The 23,706-nt window shown below is 36.6% G+C and overlaps 1 protein-coding gene across 1 annotated transcript in view; it reads right to left on the reverse strand.

The window, feature by feature from the left end:
• Positions 1-967: 967 nt before the first annotated feature.
• Positions 968-23,706, reverse strand: part of LOC133820441 (uncharacterized) — a 28,456-nt gene continuing 5,717 nt past the window's right edge. The window contains exons 2-3 of the mRNA XM_062253446.1: positions 2,500-2,746; positions 968-1,237 (exon numbers count right to left, since the gene is read on the reverse strand). Coding sequence (XP_062109430.1) covers positions 968-1,237; positions 2,500-2,746 — 517 coding nt within the window. The remainder of the gene's footprint in view (positions 1,238-2,499; positions 2,747-23,706) is intronic.

Here is a 23,706-nt window from a genome sequence, read left to right on the forward strand (position 1 = left end):
GTTAAATAAATATTTCTTAGTGTTGTTATTGTAAGCTCGTGTTCTCATATTTGTAGAAGCAACCAAGAAAGTTTATGCATTCTGGTTACTTAGGGGGCACATAACCGAGGTTGGAAAAATTAACCCTGCTCGGATAAGAATAAAAAACTTAGAAGCTTGGAAAATTTGATTATTCAATAGCTTGTTAAAGCTCGTGTTTTCAATAAACCTAGCATGAACTAAGTTCAAATCATTTAAAACCCTGGACGTAACCAGGTCCGAAACTTAGAAGCTTGGAAAAATTGATTATTCAATGGCTTTTTAAAGCTCGAGTTTTTAGTAAACCTAGCGCGAACTAAGTTCAAATCATTTAAATCCCTGGATGTAACCAGGTCCAAAAACTTAGAAAATTGTAAAAATTGATCATTCAACAATTTTTTAAAGCCCGAGTTCTCAATAAACGTAGCACGAAATAAGTTTAAATCATTAAAAAAAACCATGGATATAACCAGGTTCGAGGCCTGATTCTTAACAGGTGTGACGCAAATAAGCGAACAAAAACTTGGACATAACCATGTTCAAAAAAATCTATCTCGATCTAAAAGTCGATTCCTAAAATCTCGAATGTATAAGAGTCTAAGGATTCATAAGCATGAGAAGTTAATAAAGGAAAGACGAATGGATCAAAAGTTAGATATATATTAAAATAAGATAAACAAATATATTGTCATATCGAGGAGGAAAAACCTTGAACTAAGCCCGAAGGCAATTGTTTAATATCAAAAGATTTTTAGACAAATACAAACAAAATTATAAATGAGATCATTGGGCTTTGTCAGCTCGCCCCACCAAGGTAACTTCCTCACCATCTCACTCCAATGCACCAGAGGCCTCACCCATCTCCAAGGGTTCTTGCAGAAGTCGAGCCTTGAATTTAGCAAAGGTATGGATCCCACAGCCTAGGTTCCATAAAGAAGAATTTCCACTCCTAGTTAAAGGCCCAGCAATGGTATAGCATCTCCTCCATGGTGGATGATGACACTACTGCTTCCTCCATGGATTCAGCTTGAAGTTGTTCATCTCGGTGGTTCGCTTCTGCGGCCTGAGTTTGGGAGGCAGATAATGCGGTCTTTGCAGCCTGCTCGCTTTCTTGGGAAGAGGTAAGAGTAGCCTTAGCAGCATGCTCATTCTTCTGTGCAACTGTTAATGCGGCTTTGGAAGCCTGCTCATTTTCTTGAGCAGTCTTCAAGGAGGAGGCCTTGGCAGTAGCCAACTCAGCTCAGACTTCTTCATTTCTGGCCTTGGCACGAACTACACTCCAGTATTGGGCCAGGACAGATTGTAGAGTAACAAAACAAGCTCAAAGATATAAAGAAAAAAGAGGAACAACATATTAAACAAAAAGGAAAAATCAGTTATGGAATTACTCATGGTGAAGTTCATCCCCATGGAAGATTCGAGAACATCCTCCGGGCTGCGCTCCTCTATGGCCCTCAGGTCCCTCATGCTGGCTTTGTATGCATGGCCCACCATATGAGTCGCCATCTCATATAATATACCCCGTAAGGCCTCAGGGATCTTTTCCATGTCCTGTGTTTCCACTGGTATTCGGACGATGGGGGCCTCAGCTTGAATAACTTGGGGAGGCGGGGGCATATGTCGAGAGGGGGGAGGAGGAAGTTTCTCAGTAACGACATCAGCCGCTAGAGCTGGCTCCTGAGAGGAGCTCGTGTCTTTACCCTTAGAGGGGGATTTTTTAGTATCCATTGTTTTAGGGGTGGCCTACTTTACCACCCTAGGCTACTTCACGACGGGGCCCGTTCCATGCTTTTTAGCCTGAAAAGCAGTCCTTAGGTCGGGAGCTCCTGTCTGTTCCATCTCTTCGCCTAAAGTGAACAAAGGGAATTAGTTTGCAAAATTTATGTTTCAAACACATATATAAAGAAAGAGGAGGAAACAAAGATCCTACCCTCCGGGCTGGGGGAGGAATCTATTATCAGCAGCTCGAGTATTTTGACTGGGATAGGAAAGACCTCCGGCCCTAGAGTTAATGGTGGAGAAGGGGAATCTAAAGTTAATATTTCTTGGATCCTAGGGATTCAGGTCCTTCCTCGAGGCTAGATTCATCTACGTATTGTTTGAACCTAAGGGAAAATGCACCCTGGATCAAAGAAGGCCACGTCCTACGGTTTGTCCCGTATTCTTCAAAAATGGCAGATCTAAAGTTTAGGGTGTTATCAACTACAATAGTGCCTCTAGGGAAGCTATGGTCATAGTGTACCAATAGGTGATCTACGCACTGAAGAGGGGTTACATTTAGATCCGGGTTGGTAGGGTGACGACAAACGAGCTGGTTCAGGTTATAACGAATTAACCTAAAGTCGGCAATAACCCAATCTAACTCCCTAAAGAGTTATTGGTTACCTTGGCCGGAGGGGCGGCTGCTGCCCTTGATGCAACTCAGTTTAGGTTGGGTCCCTGGTCAGCTTCGGGAGCCCGTCTCTTCCGCACAAGAGGTACCTCAGCCTCTTCCTCATCGATGTCCTTAGCGGCTGGTAAAGCCTCTTGAAGAGTTGGAAGCTCGAGGATAGTTGGGTGCGGAGCTTGAGTCCTCAGAGCTAATATCTTCCTCTCTCTGATCAGCTCACATGCCAACATGGTGGCATCGTTCACGACCTGGCGATAATCCTTTTCGCCAGGGGAAGACCGGATAATTTCTTGTATTGACCCCTGAGGGTCACTGATTTTTCCTTCCTCACAAATATGGCTGCACGAGAAACAAACTCAATTAAGACCTGTACAAAAAAGAAATATTTTAAAGGAACAAAAGTTCATGAGCTGCATTTATAAAGGTAGAAGACTTAAGAGGACGGTTGAAGTATCGGTGTTCGCAATTCTTGAAGCCATTTGATATAAAGAATAGATCTCTATAGTCGTTTGGATGGCTGGGAAGCTCGATGACAGGGGCAGAGTTTGGAAACCGCGTGAGGTAATAAAACATGTCACCTCATCCTCTCTGGTTAGAGCTAGATTTGAGGCAGAAGAAATATAATGTGTTTGTTGGGGTGGGGACCTCCCACTCGTGCTTCAGAAAAAAATACTTTAGCCCCACCATAAACCTGTAGGAGTTTGGGGGGAGCTGGAATGGAGCCAGCTCCACTTAGTTGAAGAAGTCTACGAAATATTTTTCCAAAGAAAGGAAGGCGCCAACCTTCATATGTTCATCGCTCTAGGCCGCATAATCATCTTGGAAGGGGGTATAGCTCCGTTCCCCCTCAAACACAGGTCCGACAAGAAGACTGTCGCATCCTATCTCTATGTTGTGACTCAACAGGATTTTATTGACCTTCCCTTGAGTCGTGATTTTTGAGATTATACGCTCAGCCTCGAAATAAGCTTTGGGATCAATAACAACCTCCCTCTCCACCCCCGGACCAAAGTGCGGGATGGGAGAATCGGAGGCGACCTGTTTCCCCTTGTTTTTGTGCTGAGTGGATGAGCTCAAGGCGTTGCTCTACAGAGGAGCCATAAGATTGCTTGACAACAAAGTGGCCTAGTTAGTAGGCAACCTATGATGATCTATAACTATGTCGCGAGGGCACAGACGAAATGGGTTATTTTTTGTTATACGAGCTAAAGTTAGCCTCAGCCCCATCACGTGATGCCACACGATATCCTAGGCTACGCTCTTTAGTTTCTTAACAGTCCCCTAATATTTAGGGATCCGTGTATCAGAAACTTCAGGCCACTACTTTCCTCTGAAAAGCAGTTTTATGCAAAACCGCCTAAGGAATCGTAACCCTTATGCTATCTGATATTAAACCTAGAGACCTTACGATTTCTATGCCCCAAACAGGTATCTTCTAAACCTATTTGACATTAGAACTACCCTAGTTTAACCCAGAAAGTTACCCAGTTTTATGAATACTTCTTTTGTAATAACATATTCGGTTTCACTTATGGAGCCTAAAGCCAAAACCCATTCCGTATTGTCATTCATAGAAGCCTAACAATAACGAACGATGAACATTGTTTTTTTTATTAAAAAAAAAAAAGAAGATGATGAAGAAGAAGTTTCTTTGGGTCATGAAAGATAGAGATACTTATAGGAAATGTGTTCGACGATTGGGGGATGTAGATTCTGATCACAGAAAGCTCGTGGAACGCTTCTGAGTATCAAGGCACGACGAATAGTTATGGGAATTCTGGGGAAGATGAAGGAATTTTGAAAAATGTGAAAAAGGGTATTTTTTTTAATGCAAAGGTGGTGAGGTCTTAGACTAACCACCCTATTTATACGTAAACCATGGAAATCAATATAGACCATTTGATGGGGTTAATTCAAGATCCAAGGACCAAGGTTAAACAAACCACATGGTGACAAAAAGTTGACAAGACAATTATTGCAGTCCTCAAAACACGAACGGACGCCGATCGTAGTAGACCACGTGCCTAATACTGGAGTAGTAGGCAGGCATGGTTTTATGTAGCAGAAGTTTAAAAGCCCCTATTGTGTAGGTCAGAAAATGACAACATCATACACGAGCATGAGCTTGGGGGGAAAATATTGTACCCTAATCTTAGCATGAGTTCATTCACTCAGCTCGGGTACAGTTGGCAGATAAATATGTGGAAAAGTAATCAAGTAGAATATCTAATTGTTATCTATCCGGACAGCTCGAGGTTCATAATGGTCAGACCTAGTATTGGGCGTCCTAACCTTACCACGAACTACGAATAAGATAAGTCATCAAAGCTCTAGCTCAGGGTCAGATAGCTGTCAGAACACAAGCTCGTGGAAGATATGCAGCTCAGGGTGATTCAGATATAACGCACACTAAATAATCCCCAAAGATTCGAGATTAGTTTGTACGCTTATTCATGCCAGGCTGTCGTATTTATTATCCAAGATAGCAGGACATATTTACCTTGTGATCAAATCATATCCCAATATAAATGGGAATTATTTGTATTGAATATAGACATTATGTAAATGCGTGATTGACTCACGCGGTTACCCAAACCTGTCCATGGAATTCCCCTATAAATACAGGGAATATTGGACAGGAAAGGGAGGATTATTTTGTAATACCGAAACTGTGCAAAAATTGAGAGAGAAACAGCAATAATATTGACTCGTGGACTCGGTGGATTTTAACCACCGAAACACATAAAAGTTATGTGTTCTTGAGTGAATTCTGGTTATTTCTCATTACGGTTTACCATTAAGCACTAATCTGCCTTTAATATTTCTTAATACACTGTTGGTGAAAAATCGCGTCAACAAAATAAATAAATGATTAACCCAGTACTAATGGGTATTTGTAAGATTTACAATCATTTGAAAATAATTAGAAATAAAATTGCAATCTAAGCCTATGTAGCTTTCAAGACTCTCCAAGAATGCTCCTCCTCTCCTTTAGGCTTATTTGCTAATCTTTAGGAACTTTGTTTTGCCCAACTTATTAATTAGAAACAAACTTTCTAATTAATTTATTTAATTAAACTAACATTTAATTAAATAACAGTTTTGTCATATTTTTAATTTAGTTGAATTTAAATAATTAAATAATAAAATTCAAATAATTATTTAAACTTAAGATATTAAAATATCATAATCAATTAAAAGATATTTTATTTTCTAATTAAACTTTTAAATTCAAATAATTTAAAAATTAATTAAATAAAAGATATTTGCAACAACTTAGGAATTAGGGTTTTTGGCTCCAAGATGGTGCCCTAGGGCCGGTGGCACAAGGTGCCAAGCTCAGGTTGGGCGGCTGGGCATGTAGACGAATTAGGCGCAGCACACAGGGGTGCGCAGGTGCACAAACAAGCAGGTAGTAGGGGTTCATCTCGGGTGCACAAGGGTGTGCAGGCAGGCGCGAGGGCGAAGCGGGATTGCGCAAGGGCGTGTGCAGGCAAGCGCGGGGGCCAGGCGTGGCTATGCGCAGGTGGCCGAGAAGACTCGGTCTACTGCCATGGCTCATGGCTCATGGCTCGGGTCCTTCTCCACTTGTGTACAGATTTTTACAATACATATTTCATAAATAGAAATTTACAAAAATCCTATGCCTTTTATGGCTTACACAAGATCTAGAAAAACAATAAAATTCCTAACCCGATAGCACCATAAAATTAATGATCCATCATTCAACCATTTATTCAAAAAACATATACAGTCAATTAATATACATATAACAAATGCAAGAAACCAACATAATATTTAATATATATATATATGTATAGACTGCTCTGGTACCAATTTTTGGTATTAAATGATCAAATCAAAGGTATGTAGCGGAATATATCGACCCATTTTAATAAATATTAATACCAGCCAGGATCGTACACATATATAAATATTAAATCACATACTGTTGACGGTGAGAACTCATCAATGATGTTAGGTCGAAAAACTCAAAGGTAAGTATGGAGATAGCTTGATAGAAACTTAGAATAAACTTAAGGAAACATAAACACAGATCAACAATGGAGTAAAATTAGAATATTGCTTAATAGCCTGAGTATACAATGAAATTTCCAACCCCTTCAATGACGAAGTGGATCCCTTTTTATAGGTGAGCTCTAATGGCTCTAGGTACATTGTGGTCCCAAGAGGACAAAATGATTCACCTGCAGGACGCAGGTGATCGTGGAGCAGATGGTAGTGGTGCAAAAGGAGTGTTGGTTGGTCCATAGTACTTGTCAGTTGTCTGGAAAAACATTCCATCATGGTACCATGTCGTACCCCCACCACTACTCTTGTAAGAATGTCAGCTACATGTTGGAGAAGGCCCTGCCATGTACCTTCCTTGTACTGCCACTACTTGTTTGGCGTTATAGTGTGTTCGTACTCTGACCCTTCAAATATGCCTTGTTCCTACATGTTCTAAGTATCAAAATCTTTAATGGTTATTATGGGTGGATAGCTTAGTTTCTTCCACTTTGGGATCTCTTCTAGTTCTCTTCGCACTAATGCTTAGGAAGACCTCCACTTCGCCCCCATGTTAGACTGGCTAGTGATGATGTGCCCTGTTGGTGGCACTTGTCCTAGTGAGGAAGATAAGGCCTCTTCATTAGGGCCATACGCAACCTTCCACGGCCGAGGCGTGAAGGAGGCGCCTGGTGCGCGGGTGCGCGAGGCGCCTGGTGGTGTAGCGCATGAGGCACCTGGTGCACAAGTGCGCAAGACGGCTGGTGACGCAGGGCGTGCGAGGCACCTTGTGCGCGGGTCCACGAGGCGACTGGTGGTGCAGGCGCATGAGGTGCCTAGTGCACGGGTGCGTGAGACAGTTGGTGGTGCAGGCGCCTATTGCGCAGGTGCGCGAGGTGGTTGGTGGTGCAGGCGCACGAGGAACTTGGTGCGCGAGATGGCTGGTGGTGTAGGCGTGCGAGGTTCCTAGCGCCCGGGTGCGCGAGGCAGTTGGTGGCTCAGGCGCGCAAGGTGCATGGTGCGCAGGTGCACAAGGTGCATGGTGCGCAGGTACGCAAGGTGCCTGGTGCGCAGGTGCACGAGATGACTAGTGGCGCAGGCTCGCGAGGCGCCTGGCATGCGGTACAAGCGCGGTTGAGGCATATGGCTCGGGTGCCTTTGACCACCCTTATGCATGCAAGTACATCTCGACCCATGAGCATATCAACCTCGCGCAGGCACGCCAGACCTTGCTATGCGAGGGCCTTGTGCACCCGTCCTCTTGTAGCGCTTAGTTTGGCCCCTTAGCTTAGCAAGGACGAACTTCATGGCTCATAATGTGTTGTTTCCTTTGGGACAATCTCCCGTATTCACACGTGCCTAGCGCCATCACGCGAGAAGCCTGAAGACCTGCACACGGGGATTGGGCCTCGCTTTGCGAGGCCATTGGCCGAGGGAGATATGCGCCTAGGGTCTTCATACTTTCACCGAGGGAAGCTCTAAGGGAAATTAGTCCATGTTCACCAGACCTTTAGGCCCGAGCCCGATAGCATGACTAAGTGACCGTTAGCCATGTATTCCAACCAGGGACCAGAGATTTTTTCCTTGGTGGATTTTTGGCATCCACACATACAAATAAATCAGGGATTACCTTGTGTAGCCTATCAAGTGTCTTTGAGTCTTTTTGTATAAATCAACGATCTTCCTATCTAGTGTTCTGAGAACTTACACCCTGATCTTCTAGACCAATCCTGAAACACACAAGGACGTGTGTGGGCACGTAGGATCCAAAAGGTTGATTTTATGTGACTCCCTAGATGTACTCAACACATGAGATCTAGAGAGTTTTTGGTAGATAGAATGTTTAGAATTGTTTTTAGGTTTAGAGAAAACTATCGCTTTAGAGAGAGAGAGAGAGAGTCTATATTTGTATTTTTCAAAATAATAAACAAGAATTATTCTGAAAGTCACGTACTATCAGACTTATAAAGATATTTAATCTAATTAAATAATCTTTATTTAATTAAAATATAATTCAAATTAAAACTGATTAGATATTTTCATTTAATTAATTATTTAAATCATATTTAAAAAGAATAATTTAATAACTTGTTAAACAAAATTATTTAAAATTTAAAATTTAAAATTCAAATCCCAAGGATTAAATCCCTGATTCTAGGTGCCACACACTGTACAATATAGTGTGTGTCGCCCAAACCTGTATAAGGTTTCCCTAATTTTCTCATTTGTTTGTTTGATCAATCTTGAAAACAATATATTTATCCCAAAATAAATATCAGTTAATTCAAAATTAACTTTATCTTAAAATATTTTTTTTAAATTAAATAAATAAATATCATATTATAAATAAGATATTTATTATTCTCTCTGTTTATATTAATCCAAACAAAATTTATATTAATTTTAACCTATAGTTTTTCAAAATAAAAATTATATAGTTAAATAATTAATTAATTCACCATTAATCAATTACCCATAATTATATCATTTCCCTAGAAAATTAATTCATTTACAATTTAGTCGTTTATCTTTACAAATCTTTCTTCTAACATCCTTACCCTTAATAGTGTAGAACAGAGGTAATCTGGGGACCATGGATCTATAATGTAACGTCCTACGTTTTTGGGTACCTTTAAACGACTCGGGTCGGGATTTTTCCCCCGGGTTAAGAATATTATTTTAAATAATATTATATTTTGTTTGTAAGTATTCCATGAGTTATTGCTAGCCAAAAAATGAATTTTGTGATTTTAAAAGTCAAGATAAGACTTTCGGTCCTGGACCGACACAAAACCCTGATCGGGTAAAAATCTCTGAAAATAAAATGAAAAATCATGGCAATTATATTTTGGGCATAAAATACATTCATAAAAGTTAAAGTTTGGTCAAAAATAATAAACCTAAAAGAAAATGGAAATTTTAAGGCATTTTGTGGTAAATGCCTAATTTTGCCGAAATGGGGAATTTTATTCCATGAATGGACCTTAGGTTAAATTTTATTTTGTGGTTAATTAAATTAAATATGAGAGACATTTAATTTAATTAATTAATAGTAAGTTTGGTGATTAAAACTTAATGAGAGTGAAAAAGGTGTAAGAAGTCAAGTGGGCAAGTGGGTAGAAAAGCACAAGTGTTTTGTGATATTTTGAAGAGTTGTGTGAGCCATTCTAACCCCCAAATCCGACCACTCTCCCTCCCTCATTCACTCTCATCTGATTTTTGAAGACTCTCTCAAGTGTTCTCTCCATTTGCAACCCCAAGAACACCAAAGAAACTTGGAAGCTAAGTCTTGGTCTAGGAAGGGTTTTCCCTAAGGTAAAGTTTCATTAATCTAGAATTCTGTAAAGTTTTAAGCATAGAGTTTCAAATAGCTAATTGACTATGTTGTTGGGGGAAGTTTGTTAGGGTTTTTGAAAGGTTTTGAAGGGGTCAAAGCTTATAGGAAGGTCCAAACCTTAAGCAAGAACACCAAAGAGGTAAAAAGTTTACTTTTGATGATTTTGTTGTAAGGTTTTTAGTTTTAAGCATTATTTTGTATATCTAATGCTTAGAGTTTCTTGTTGATGATGTAATAAGGTTATGGTAGTTGTTTAATAATTTTTATGATGCATGAGTATTGATTTTTGAAAATGGGAACCAAAACCCCCAAGGGTTTTGTAGGATACCCTAAAACAAAACATGTTTTGAGCTGTGACTTCCAAGGGGTCAAGCAGCCACTGTATATTGTTTTTGTAAAATTAAATTGTACTGTGATGTTTTTGAGATTGAGTACATAAAATTGAGCTTTTGAAACACAAAAAAATGTTTAGAAATGAGTAAGTTATGCTATTTCAAAGATTAGGTAAAAAACTGTTTTTTCGTATTCTTATTTTTGGAACCAAGTTTGGACAGCCACTGTATAGGTCAAATGAACCCAGTTTTTTCTAAAATTTTGTGGACATATTACTTGCATAACCTATTATTCCACTGTAAAATTTGGTAAGAAAATATTGAACGGTTTGAAATTTATTAACTGTCAAAGTTTGGAAAAAATAAGGACTTGAAAATAATGTCATTTTTACCTCATTGTTGGAAAATGATTTCACCAATCAAAAATGCTCATTTTGACCTAAGATTTTTCAAAGACCTAAATGGCATAACAAAAATGGAATTGGGAAATTTTGGTAACAATTGGGTAAGTAAATTTCAAGTTATGAACTAACGAAGTATGTAGTTAAAAATGTGAAAAATAGGTTTTTCACACTTAGTGTAAAAATGAGATTTTGGAACATAAGGTAAAAAGTAAAATTTTGTTTATTTCAAGATATAAAATGGTAAGTCTTGAAATCATATTTTCACTAAAATTTACCCTTTGAGTTTAAATGAATTATTTTTATTAAAGAGTTTTTATTCTTTCTAAAAATAAGAGATTTAATTTATTAATAGTTAATAAATTAAAAGAGGGATTAAAACCCTATATTTTGAGAAAAATAATTAAATAAATTATTTTCCTAGTAAGTAAAATTGATTAATTGCTTTTGGAAAATTAATTAGTCAAGATGAGAAATTTATAACGGTTTTCCTAATTAAGACAAATTAGGCAATTTTCTTAAAACGGTTTTTAGATATTAAAACCTTAAGAAAAATAAAAGGAAAATTTAAAGAGTTTATTTTCTTTAAAAATAATTAAGGAATTTATTTGTATTTTCTGGATATAATACCGGCTAAAATCTTACATATTTTAACCGACTAGTCGAAAGTGCGGGTTAATAGCGATACCTGGAAAGAATAAGATTTTTAGCAGATTGTGGGAAATACCATTGTGATACCCGAGCCTAGGTATCGAGACCTTAGGATGGGTCTCCCCGAGACTTAAGGTTTAGTCTCGAATATTTTGTATAACTTTCCTTAATAAGTTTAAAACCAAATAAGGATTGTAAATCCTTACAAATGACTTTTATTAAAATGACCAAACTGCCCAAAATAATAATAATGAATTATGAGTGCCATAATTAATCCGAGTATACTGTATGGATAACTACAGTATTGGCTAAGCGTAACTGGACTGAACGTTGGAGGGTGAAAACTTGCTGAGCGCTAAGGACTCCAAGTAAGTCAACTTATATTGTATGGCTGCAACATGAAATGATTATTGTCTTGTATGTTAGTATAGGGATACATGCATATACATAGGCTGTCATAGAAAGTTGCTTAGAGACGTTAGTCTAGTGAGTGCTGATTTAGAAAATATGAACGGTAGAAGTCCGTCATATCCTAGACGGTTGATCCCCGTCACACTGCTTGATTTTATTTATGTCTGGTTCATTACCGAGACGAGTGGCCATGAGATGAGGATAAGCTGGTTAAACCTAGGGGCGCCAAGATAAATGGGACCTAGGGGCCCTCATGCTTACTTAATCATTGGACGGTTAGAATCCGAGCAAGTGCTCTGATAAGTTATTCCCGGATAGCAGCCGTGAATATTGGCCATTTCGTGAGAGTGCCTAGAGATACTAGGGGTTGCCAAGATAGAGTGAGGTTGAACACCCTAGGGGCAGCTGCTCACCAGCACCACTGATTAACATAGAAGTCTCCATAAAACCGTGTAAATTGGATTACACTCTTGAATATGTAGCGATGCCCTAAGTAACACGATAGTTACCCTTGATGAGAATATTTATTGGCTAGATCTTAGTGTGGGGACTCAGTTCTCTTTTACAGATTAGCAATTATGTTGGAGGGCGCGTTACGCATGAATTGTTGGAAATTGTCGAGCGTTGGTCTCGAATTATTTGGTGATATAATATATCTGCTTGCTCTGGGATTTTCTGAGTGCAGGGATATAATTGTTGATAAGATATAGTTGTGATATAATATATCTGCTTGCTCTGGGATTTTCTGAGTGCAGGGATATAATTGTTGATAAGATATAGTTGTGATATAATATATCTGCTTGTTCTGGGATTTTTCTGAGTGCAGGATTTTTATCTAGTTACGAATTAATTTATCATTGGTTATCAGGCATGACCATAAGTTTGCCAGGACGCTTTAGCGTTCTTGAAATTGATTGTTTATGGTCCGGATGGGTCCGGAACCCTAATTCTCTACATGCTTTGTTTGAAATTTGATCTTACTAAGCGTTTTCGCTTACCTAGTTGTTTCATGTTGTAGGTAAGAGCAAGGGCAAGGCAGAGCAGTGAGCGCTGGAGTCTTCCTTGCAAATGTACATGTGGACCGACCTTTTGGGAAGCCGTTTTATTTTTGGAAATGTTGTGTAATTTTCCTAAACTAGGCTCACTCTACTCTTTATAAAATATGTTGAAACTAAATGTTAAGTATGGCCATACGACTTTTTAAAAAGTTTTTTTTTATACGGGTTTTTGAGACATTTTGTTAAATGAAAACATTTATATTTCCGCATTATCGAGTCTTGAAAATCCGGGTCGTTACATATAATACGAAGCTCCAATAAACCAGTTTATTAATTAAACTCATTAATCTAATAATCTTATTTATTAATTCCATGATTAATACACCATAAATATGGAATTGCACTCTAGTAGTCCATTGATATAATAGATATATGTAGTTTTGTCCTCCATTATTGGTTCGTTAATTAGAGCTGGTCAAAATTACCGTTTTACCCTTCTATTTACCTCTTGATCCTTAAGTACCATTAATTCACTAGTAAATAATGAAACTATAATCTAATTATACATTTGTGCTCAATAACTATTCAATTCTAGAATCAACCCATAAGGGAACCAATATTCGATCCGTTAGGAAAGCATGGATTCCATTATTGTAATCCATGTTCTCAGCCATCCATGATATTGAATCTCAAAAACAAAAGTCATTAGCCTCATTATTCTAAGAGACCTTAATGAGTGAATCAAAAGATCCTATAAACATCAACAGAAGTTCATGAATACTCAGGATTTAGACTGATCTACAAATGATCATCTAATACGATAAGAATTAAATCTTTACGTCAAATGGCATCTTGATAAAGATAATTATTTCGCATTGGTCCTATCATATATAATCTCTATTATATATAGCACATTTTCTAGGATGTCTATCCACATCAGTAATCCAAATATAGATTACTTGCATCTCGTATGCTTAGTAAATCGTACTAGTAACCATTCATTATAGATTCCTTACTTTAATATGTTACTGACTATTTTATTCATTATATATGATCTTAATTTTGTCGCACTAATACAAGATCATATTCTCATAAATTATTATGGAATTTTCTTGATATTAATATATAATTAATTCAAACAATAATTAGAATCAAATATAATAAAATTCTACTTTTAGGGCATTAATCCTAACAAATCAAATCGTCTTGGAGGCATAACTCTCCAAGTATATATGCAATCAATGACTCGACTAATCAGACTATGATAACAAGATTTTAGAAGTTGCCCCACAAACCAATGCAACATAATCAATAAAAATATGCAATCACAATGCTAACAGACATTCCAATGATACTAACATACAGTAGCAATGCTAATAAGCATACCTTTTTGTACACATAGCAGTCAAGGGCCAAGCCCTATCAGTATATCTCATGCTTCCTGTAAAACAGTCACATAAGGCATTTATATTTCATTTAAACAGTTAAACATATAATCACATGCGTAGTTACCAAACCCTAAGTCGACCTTGTCTTTAGCAGCGTGTCTACATGCCTAACCAGTCTTCAGGAACCCTTAAACCTAGACGGCTCTGATACCAAGTTGTAACGCCCTTGATAGCCAAGACCATTACAATGTGTATTTTAAATAGTTAATCAACTCATTTGGATATAAACGTGTAACCAAGGACAATTAGTGGATTAGGGTTTAAAGATTTTGATCGTAGAAATGGTTGTTTTCATTAAAAAGTTTGAGTCTGTACATGGGATCCCAAAAATCATAAGTGCTTACAAGGCATTTACAACTCTTCAAAAAACATAAACTGGCCTAAGCGGAAAAATTAAGTCTGGCTCTAGTCCCTGTTGATCCCTCGGCCGTGGCGATCGAGCAGCTGCAAATGTACACACCGCCCCTAAAGCTCTACAACTCATGACTGGTCCAACTTTCCCTTTCTCTTACTTGCACCACATAGCACTCATGAGCCAATGCTCGGTAAGAATACTTAAAACAACAGATTCAATAAACAACATAATACAGACAATGAACTTAGCAGTAATAATCTAGTCAAACAACTATATGATCCAAGTTAACAATCAATAAATTAAACTAGTGCAAATGACACTTCTGTATATTTAGGTGACATTCATGCCTGACTCTTTTAAGTCAAGATTTCAGATCTTATGCCCGACCTCGACTATCTTAGGCCGAGCTGCGTTCCGCACGCATGAAGTTGGCCCCAACTCCCTTAGGCCAGACTTTCAGACTATATATAATCAAGCATACCGATTACATAATACATAAATAGATGCAACATATACAAGCATGCCCAATCAAATAATCAAATTTATAACCACAGTCATATCCATTTATAGGGGTCCGAGCCTTAACCACAACCAGGGTGCAGTTTTCTTACCTCGAGTCTCGAGCGGATAAGGTAGGGGATCCTGAGCATGATCCCTATTCCCGAGCCCTAGCAGTATAACCTTGTCACAACGCAATAATGGATAACCATAAATCATTTAGACTATTTAAGAGCTTCAAGGTAAGTTTCTAGTCTTTAGGACCTTGAAATCTATTAAACCGGGTAGTAGAATCCTTCCCGAGCCTTTAGTTTTGAGTTCCCAAACATAAAATCCCTAACTGGCCAAAGTTCCTTATTTGAGCTGTGGTGTAATCTACCCAGCATTGCAGTGCTAAGGTGGTTCAGCGAACCCCCTAGGCCTCTGAGTTCATGCGGGCAACGGAGCTCCAAGAACAGTGCCACGACGTGACCCTACGTACTCAAAAATTTCAACATTCTTCCTGTGTTTTCTCTGAGCCAAACCCATCAGAATTCACCCTAAACATAACCCAACCCTAAAATTGAGTCTAAAACTCACAACAACACATCATAGGCATCATAATTTCTGTAGAAAACCAACCACAAATCTTGCCCCAACTCAACAACCAAAGCTAGCACTAAACTCAGCCAAAACCTAAACTAATCAAAAAATTCATACTAAAATTAAGTTGTAAAGCTTACCTCAGAAGTGATTTTGACCCCTTGAACTGAACCTCAATGAATCCCAGCCTCCAGCCTCCTAGATTCCCAAGACAATTCTCCAAAATTCCAAATTCTTCCCAAGGCTCACAGGAGAAAGAGAGTGTGTGTGTGTGTGTGTGTTGAGAGTGTTTTTGGTTCTGTTTCCTCAAAGTTTCTATAGCCTAGATTCATTTAAGGTTAGGGAAAAAGACTCAAACAACCCTAGCCTCATCCTTAGCCCTTTAATGCCTCCAAGGGAAAACTCATCATTTATCATCCTTTTCCCGCTAGACCACAAATAGCACTATAGATTCCCAATTAGTCACGACATACCCAAATAATCACCAAATAACTACCCATCACCCGATAAATCCTAACTACGTAGTACGGTTCCCAAAATACCCCTAGGCTCACCCCAAGGAGGGTATTTGACCCTGTTGTGACTTTTCCGCTAATCCGCTCACTAGGATTGCCTCAAGCCAAATATTTCAAATGTATCCACATAATAATGTGGTCTCAATCACTTAATGAACATGCCCACATGCATATTTAATATACATAAACATGCATATATATATATTCATATTGTCATATAATTCACATATGCCACATAATCAGACATATGTTCACTTAATTCCACATATAAATCAAATTATGCTATCCAGGCACACTAATCAAGCACCAAGCCTTATTAGCGAATTTGGGACGTTATAGGTCTAATCATTAATTAAAATAACCAAATTAAATTTTTTTAGAAGTGCAATGATCTAAACATCAATTGCCTTAACCCTAAACTCAATATGGTTAGTTTTACAATACCATATCTCTTATGATGATCAATAACTTTACAAACAAAACAAGTATAAGAATAACCCTTGAATTGTTCATTAACATTCACCATTGTACTCTTAATATAATGAATAATAATCTCAAACTCACAAAAATATTGCAGCAAACACATTTCATTCAAATTATAGAAATCTCCTTAAGCATGTATTCTCATTGAGTTGTCTCATATTTTGTTAATGAAAACTTTGAATCCATATCCACATTCATGTAGAGCCGCCTGCGCCTCTACGACTATCCTTGCTAACTCCTCATTCTGCTTGTTGGCTTCTGCCAACTGCTGTTTCAGCTGCCGGTTTTCAAGTTCCACAATGGGAACGTATCGTTCAGGATTGCAATACATATCCTTATCCCTTGGTGGTGCGGGTGGTCCCAGAGAATCGGAGGATTCACTTCTCTCTTCAGCATCTGGGTTTACCATTGGCTGTTTCCCAGGGCGTCTCGGATAATTTTCTTCAGGAACATTCTGATCGTTAGTGGCCATAACTTGTTCAGGGACTGAATGCTTAAGTCTCTCAATGAAAGCACCAAACTGTTGACGCCGTTTTTCGTCAACAGTGAATAAAGAGCACGAACACAATAAATGGTTATGGCCAAAAAAATACAATAAGACAAACAGGATTTTTTACATGGTTCAGCAATTAACTCTGCCTAGTCCACGAGTCTTTGTTATTAGAACTTAAGATGATTTTTGGAAATTCTTCAAGAATGAATTCTCCAGAGTTTCTCTCAAGATCACAAAATTTTGGTCCTTTACAATGGTGCATGACTTCTCTATTTATAGAGGAGATTTCAGAATACTATCCCACACATTTCGGGAAGTTATTCTGTATATGTAAATAATTTTAATGGCATTAAAAGCCTGTAACTCCTATATACAAGGAAACGTCCCCTGAAGATCAGGGGGCGTATAACTGAATAATAAATAACCCTTTATTATAGGGGATTTACAACAATGAATGTAGACCGCGTCTCTCCAAAATGACTCACTAAGATATTCAAATTTATCAATCTACATCGTTAGTGCCGTGCCCACCCAAGTCTCTTAATGACTTTCGAGCTGTAGCATTTTCCCCGAGATCAAGTGGCTTCGAGCTCATACTTATGTCAGGCTCGGAGCCCCTGATCCGAGGTCATCCGAGAACAGACGTACTTCGATGTCTGCCTTTCGAGCTTGTGAGGATTTCGAGGCTACCATCTTCGAGGTTGCCCCTGCTTTGTAGGTTCGGTGCCTAGGTGGCGGACATGTGTTCCAGACATTACAAGTCCATTCCTGACGAATCCAGCTTTCGAGATCACAATTCTTAAGGCTCGAAATTTGGGTGTAACAAGTTTTTTGGAGAAAACTTTGGTCTTTGAGAGCTAGTTAGAGAGAGAGGTCAGAGAGAGAGTTAGAAAGTGTGATCAAAACTTTACAACTCTATAGTAACCCATATTTATAGTGTAGGCATCTTTATTAGTTTAACCAATAGGTTTAGAGCATTTAAAACACATCATTTGGAGCATTTTATGTAATTGTACGACCCGACCAGTGAGACGATATGAAGTGAAATATGGATATATTGATTAATTAATTATGAAAAAAGCCAAAAAAAAAAAGCCACTTATACATATGAAAAAAAAACTTAATTTAAGAAATTGCAAAATATGATGATGAAGATTTTATACATACAATAAGCTCAATTTCTTAAATAAATTAAATATATTTACATACCCTTAATATCCACACACACATATATATATATATAACTTTTACGTAAAGTAATGGAAAAATAGAAACGTACTAATCCAATTTTCATGATAATGACAAAAAAAAAAAAATTTCTGGTGTAATTTAAACCCAGCATTAATTCATTAATTAAATAAGAAAAGTCATAAAAATACATTGGAACATGTATAATAATCAAGAAGACACCCACAACATTATCTCTCCCACAGCTTGTTTGAATACTTCTTCCACAGAACTGAAAGCCTCTATGAAACTGATCTGAACCCACTCCACACTACAAAAAAAAAGGTTCTATACCGAGAATATGTTCTCGGTATAGACATTTCAGATGCGCGGGACATTTTCGCGGTTCTGGAATAGGGTTAGTTCCTATACCGAGAACATGTTCTTGGTATAGGGTTTATAAATATGTCCACCCGCCGCGAACCCCCTTCTCCTTCCTCTCTGGTTTTCCCTCTAGTTCTCCATGCCGTCCGCCTCTCTCCCAAAAATTTCCAAAAATGAAGGGGTTTCTCTCTATTTGTTAAAGGTAAGATTTATTTCTTCATTTATATATATATTTATGAAATGGTAATGAATTTTTGTTTGAAGGTTGGGTGCGGTTTTTGTTGAACTACAAAGAAAGATTGCAAGGAATTGAAGGTGTTGGTAAGTTGTTTTTAATTTTTCTGTTTTTTTTTTTATTTTTTTTTTATTTTTTTTCAATTTATGTTTTTTAAATAAATAAAATAATATTAATTTTAATAAAAATCTGAAATTATTATATTAGAGAGAATGTATTTATTTTTAGGTTTTAAAAATATTTATTAGTAAAAATGAGATTAGGAATTAGAAAATTGTTATATGATTAAGTAGTATTTTTTTTTATTAAAATAGATTCTATGTTGTTTTGGTGAAAGTTATGTGTATTAAACATATTAGTAAACATATTAAATATTTGAGTGTTAATTTGAGAATTTTTGTGCTAATGTTAGTATGTTGTTGTTGTCAATTTTAATTTTTTTGGTTATGTTAGTAGTAAAAATCAGATTTTATAAATATTGATGATTTGTTGTTGTTAATTTTTAGTAGAATTTTGATATTTTGCTTAGAAAATTGAATAATTAATAAAATTTAGACTAATAATTATAAATTATATAGTCGTTTAAAATGTATTTGTATTGCTCTCTGCATGATCTGGGTCTGGATATTTTTTATGTGTTATTTGCAGGATTTTAAATTTTGGGGTAGCACTACAACAATTATAGGCATTTGCGGCGTGGTCATTAGTGGCGGGCTGAGCGACTATTAGCGGGGGACAAGGGTGTATTGTCTGTCGCTAATAATATTTGAGTATTTAAAAAAATATAAAATATCTATATTTATATCTATTAACAGCGGACATACGATTATTAGCGGCGTATAGTCCGCCGCCAATAGACCTAATAAAAAAAGTCCGGGAATTTTTAAATTATTATTAGCGACGGGTAATTACTATTATTAGCCGCGGACTTACCGCCGCTTATAATATTAGCGGCGGGTAATTACTGTTATTAGTCGCGGACTTACCGCCGCTTATAATATTAGCGACGGGTAATTACTGTTATTAGCCGCGGACTACCCGCCGCTAATAATAATATTAGCCACGGGGACTAATAATAGCGGCGAGCCCCGCCGCTAATGCTCTTGAGCAATTTAAAATTTCATCGCATCTCTTCTTCCTCGCCTCTCACATTCTCTCTTCTCCGTCTGCTCTCTCTAACCAGATGAAACCGCCGAGAAACACCCACAGTCGCCGCCGAGAAACCAATGGAAGCATCACCCACGGCGAGAAACACCCACAGTCGCCGCCTTCGTCGTAAGTTAATTTCATTTTCAGTTGCTACATAGTTCCTATTTCTATAATGCCCTTGTTAAAATTAGTGTCATCTGTGGCAGATGGGTTTTATCTTGTTATTCGTTCTTTATTGACTCAAGAGGGCATCTATTTCACTTTAGAGCCAAACTTCAAGTTTCTCGAGGTAGGACGTTTCTTGACTGATTTTTCAAATACATTGACTCTAATTATAGTGTTCTGTGATATAGGATAATATATATATATATATAAAGTACATTATAGAAATGAAGGATATATGTTAATAATATGTATGTATCGTCAAATTGATTTGTTTGTCCATTTTCGTCTCTTTTTCGTTTTTATTTCTCAGTTAGTAGTTGGGTGTTGCAAAAGAATTTTATTATTATTTTTTATTACAAAATTTCAATGTTTATATTTTGTAATTTTTAGATTCTAAAATTGAACTTTTATCAATTATGTATTGGTTGGATCTTATAAATTTTTTTTCTCTGTGTTCTGAGAATTGTAAGTAATACAATTTCTAAGAAATCATATTCAATATGTATTACACAGACTTGAGACATTTTGATATTGTTGTTTATTTTTTGTTTAAAAAAAATGAGAATATAAGAAACCATTTGATGAATTGTTTTCAATGAACAATAGTTATTTCACTATTGTTTATATATATATATATATATATTATTTTATAAAAAACAATTAAATGGAAAAATTAATAAATATATTAAGTTTCTCGAGGAAAAATTAATAAATTAATTGATAATTATATTTAATAAAATTTTAAAAAATTATGAATAAATAATAATTTTTTTTTAATTTTTTTTATTAATTTGATTAATTAAATAATAAAAGTTTGATATAATATTGTCTAATTAAATAATTATATTTAATAAAAGTTTTAAAAATTAAGAATAAATAATTATATAAATAATAATTTATTTTTTGATTAATTTTTAATAATTTAATTAATTAAATAATAAAAGTTTGACATAATATTATTTAATTAAATAATTTAATTTAATTTGTTTATTGAATAACATTGTTTAATATAAATTACATGAATATAGAATTTGATAATTATATTTAATAAAAATTTTAAAAATTATGAATAAATAATAATTTATTTTTTGATTAATTTTTAATAATTTAATTAATTAAATAATAAAAGTTTGATATAATATTGTCTAATTAAATAATTTAATTTAATTTTTTTATTGAATAACATTATTTAATATAAATTACATGAATATAGAAATTGATAATTATATTTAATAAAAGTTTTAAAAATTAAGAATAAATAATTATATAAATAATAATTTATTTTTTGATTAATTTTTAATAATTTAATTAATTAAATAATAAAAGTTTGATATAATATTATTTAATTAAATAATTTAATTTAATTTGTTTATAAATAACATTATCTAATAAAACATCATAAAATAGCATAAGATATTATAATATTGCATAAGATTTCAAAAATGATAACAAATCTTCTTTGTTATCCATTTCTATTCACATTACTAAAACTCACTCTTATAACACTTTAGATGACGATTGACAAGACTTGGACGACATTGAGAAATCGTGGTTGTCAAGAATATTGGAATGGTATGCAAGCTTTTTTGAGGAAGGCGTCGGAACATAAAGATTCTGATTGAAGAATTAGGTGCCTGTGTGTGAGATGCAATAATAATAGATTTGAATCTTTAGATGTAGTTTGAGCACACGTATTCGATAGGGGTTTTCATCAAGCTTATGATAAGTGGATTTTCCATGGTGAGGTGGAAGAAATTGTTGTTGATGAGGTGGTTGATGAGAATGAAGACGATGAGATGATTCACGTTGTGGAAGACTTCCTTTTACCGACAACTGAGGAAGTAGAAAGGGATCCTGGTGGGAGTCAGTATTATGACGAGTTATTTGAGAAGATTGAAGCGGAGTTGTATCCTGGATGTGATTGGATTTCATCCCTGAACTTTTTAGCAAAGTTATTGCATCTAAAAGTTAGAGGGAAGATGCCTAACAACATATTTGATGAATTGCTGAAGTTGTTAAAGCTTGCATTTCCTAAGGAAAACAAAATCCCCGGAAGGTACTACGAGGCGAAAAAGAGATTGAAAAATTTAGGGTTGGGATACGAGTCCATTCATGTGCGTCAGTATGATTGCTGCTTATTTTACAATGAGCATGCATCTAAAGAGATATGTCCAGTATGCGGAAGTAGTAGATGGATTACTTCCGAAATGACGAAAGGAAAAAAAGTGCCACACAAGGTGATGCGTTACTTTCTGTTGACCCCTCGGTTGAAAAGATTATACATTTCAAGGATTATAGCAAAACACATGATATGGCATCACGCCGGGAAATCAAAAGATGAAGGGGTGATGCAACACCCGGTGGACGGCTCTGCGTGGAAGGACTTTGATGCCAAGCATCCTGATTTTTCAAGGGATCCCAGAAATGTTCGTCTGGGCTTAGCTGCTTGTAACGCCCTGGATAACCAAGACCGTTACACTGTGTGTTTAAAGTAGTGCAAGACTTGCTAATCAAGTCATTTAAAGAAAGTGTGAATTCCATGTCGCCAACAGATTAGGAATAAAAGATTTTGGTCACAAACAGGCTATTTTCGTTAAAAAAATGACAGTTTAATACATGGAAACTCAAAACAGGATTTAGACGTCTTAGTTACAACAAATTCCAAGAGTTACAAATAGTTCAAGCCACTCTAATGGCAAAATATACATTTTAGGTTTCCGTTCCTGTACAATTCCTCGACCGTGGCGGCCGAGTAGCTGACAATGTACACCTCGCCCCCAGAGCTCTCCAACTCATGGTTGATTCAGCCTACCCTTGCCTTTACCTGCACCACGTAGCACCCGTGAGCCAAGGCCCAGCAAGAAAGCATGATAACATAACAAGATCAACATCTTCTATCAAATATTTCACAATGCACAACCAGGAATTCAGCATTTCGTAACATTTATCCAATCAGTGATATCACACAACAGATTATTAGTTTGTCATCCAAACAGCCAACAAATCACGTTCATAACACAATATTCACAATCATAATCAACAGTTCATCACATCATCAAATGATATTCAGGGTCAGCGCCCTTAGTCGCACCCTCTATTTAATACACTGTCTTCGGCTCTCTTGGGCCGCCCCCAGTGTAATACTCACTGACTCCGGCCAGCTTAACCGAGCTCAGTGACAGATAAGCTGCCTCAGCTACCAGTGGCCGAGCCGCGCCCTGCGCGCAAATATTGATTCCGACACTCTTAGGCCAGTTATCGCATGTCCCATGGCATAATAATACCATCTCATGACATGATATACAAGTGTAGGGAGCTCTTAGTCCCATCGTGTTCACATGGTTAAACACATTCACATAACAATGCATACAAACATAGGGAACACATAGCCCCAACCTAGCCACATAATCAGGTGCAACTTTCTTACCTTTGGCTTTCAAACGAGCTAGTTATAAGCGATGTTCCTTGAGCGCGATCCGATCCCCGAGCCCTAGCTTAGCACCTAGTCACAACCAAGATAAATGTTACCATTAACAATCTTAAATGAGCTTCTAAACCAAGTTCTAGTCCTCGGAACATTGAACTTCACCAAATATGGTAAAAGACTCAACCCCGAGCACCCTAGGCTAAATTCCCAAGCCTAAATTCTCAAAATCCCAAAATCCCTTAAGCGCCACGGCATGGCCC

This window comes from Humulus lupulus, chromosome 1, assembly GCF_963169125.1.
Source record: "Humulus lupulus chromosome 1, drHumLupu1.1, whole genome shotgun sequence".
In the NCBI taxonomy this organism is placed as follows: domain Eukaryota; kingdom Viridiplantae; phylum Streptophyta; class Magnoliopsida; order Rosales; family Cannabaceae; genus Humulus; species Humulus lupulus.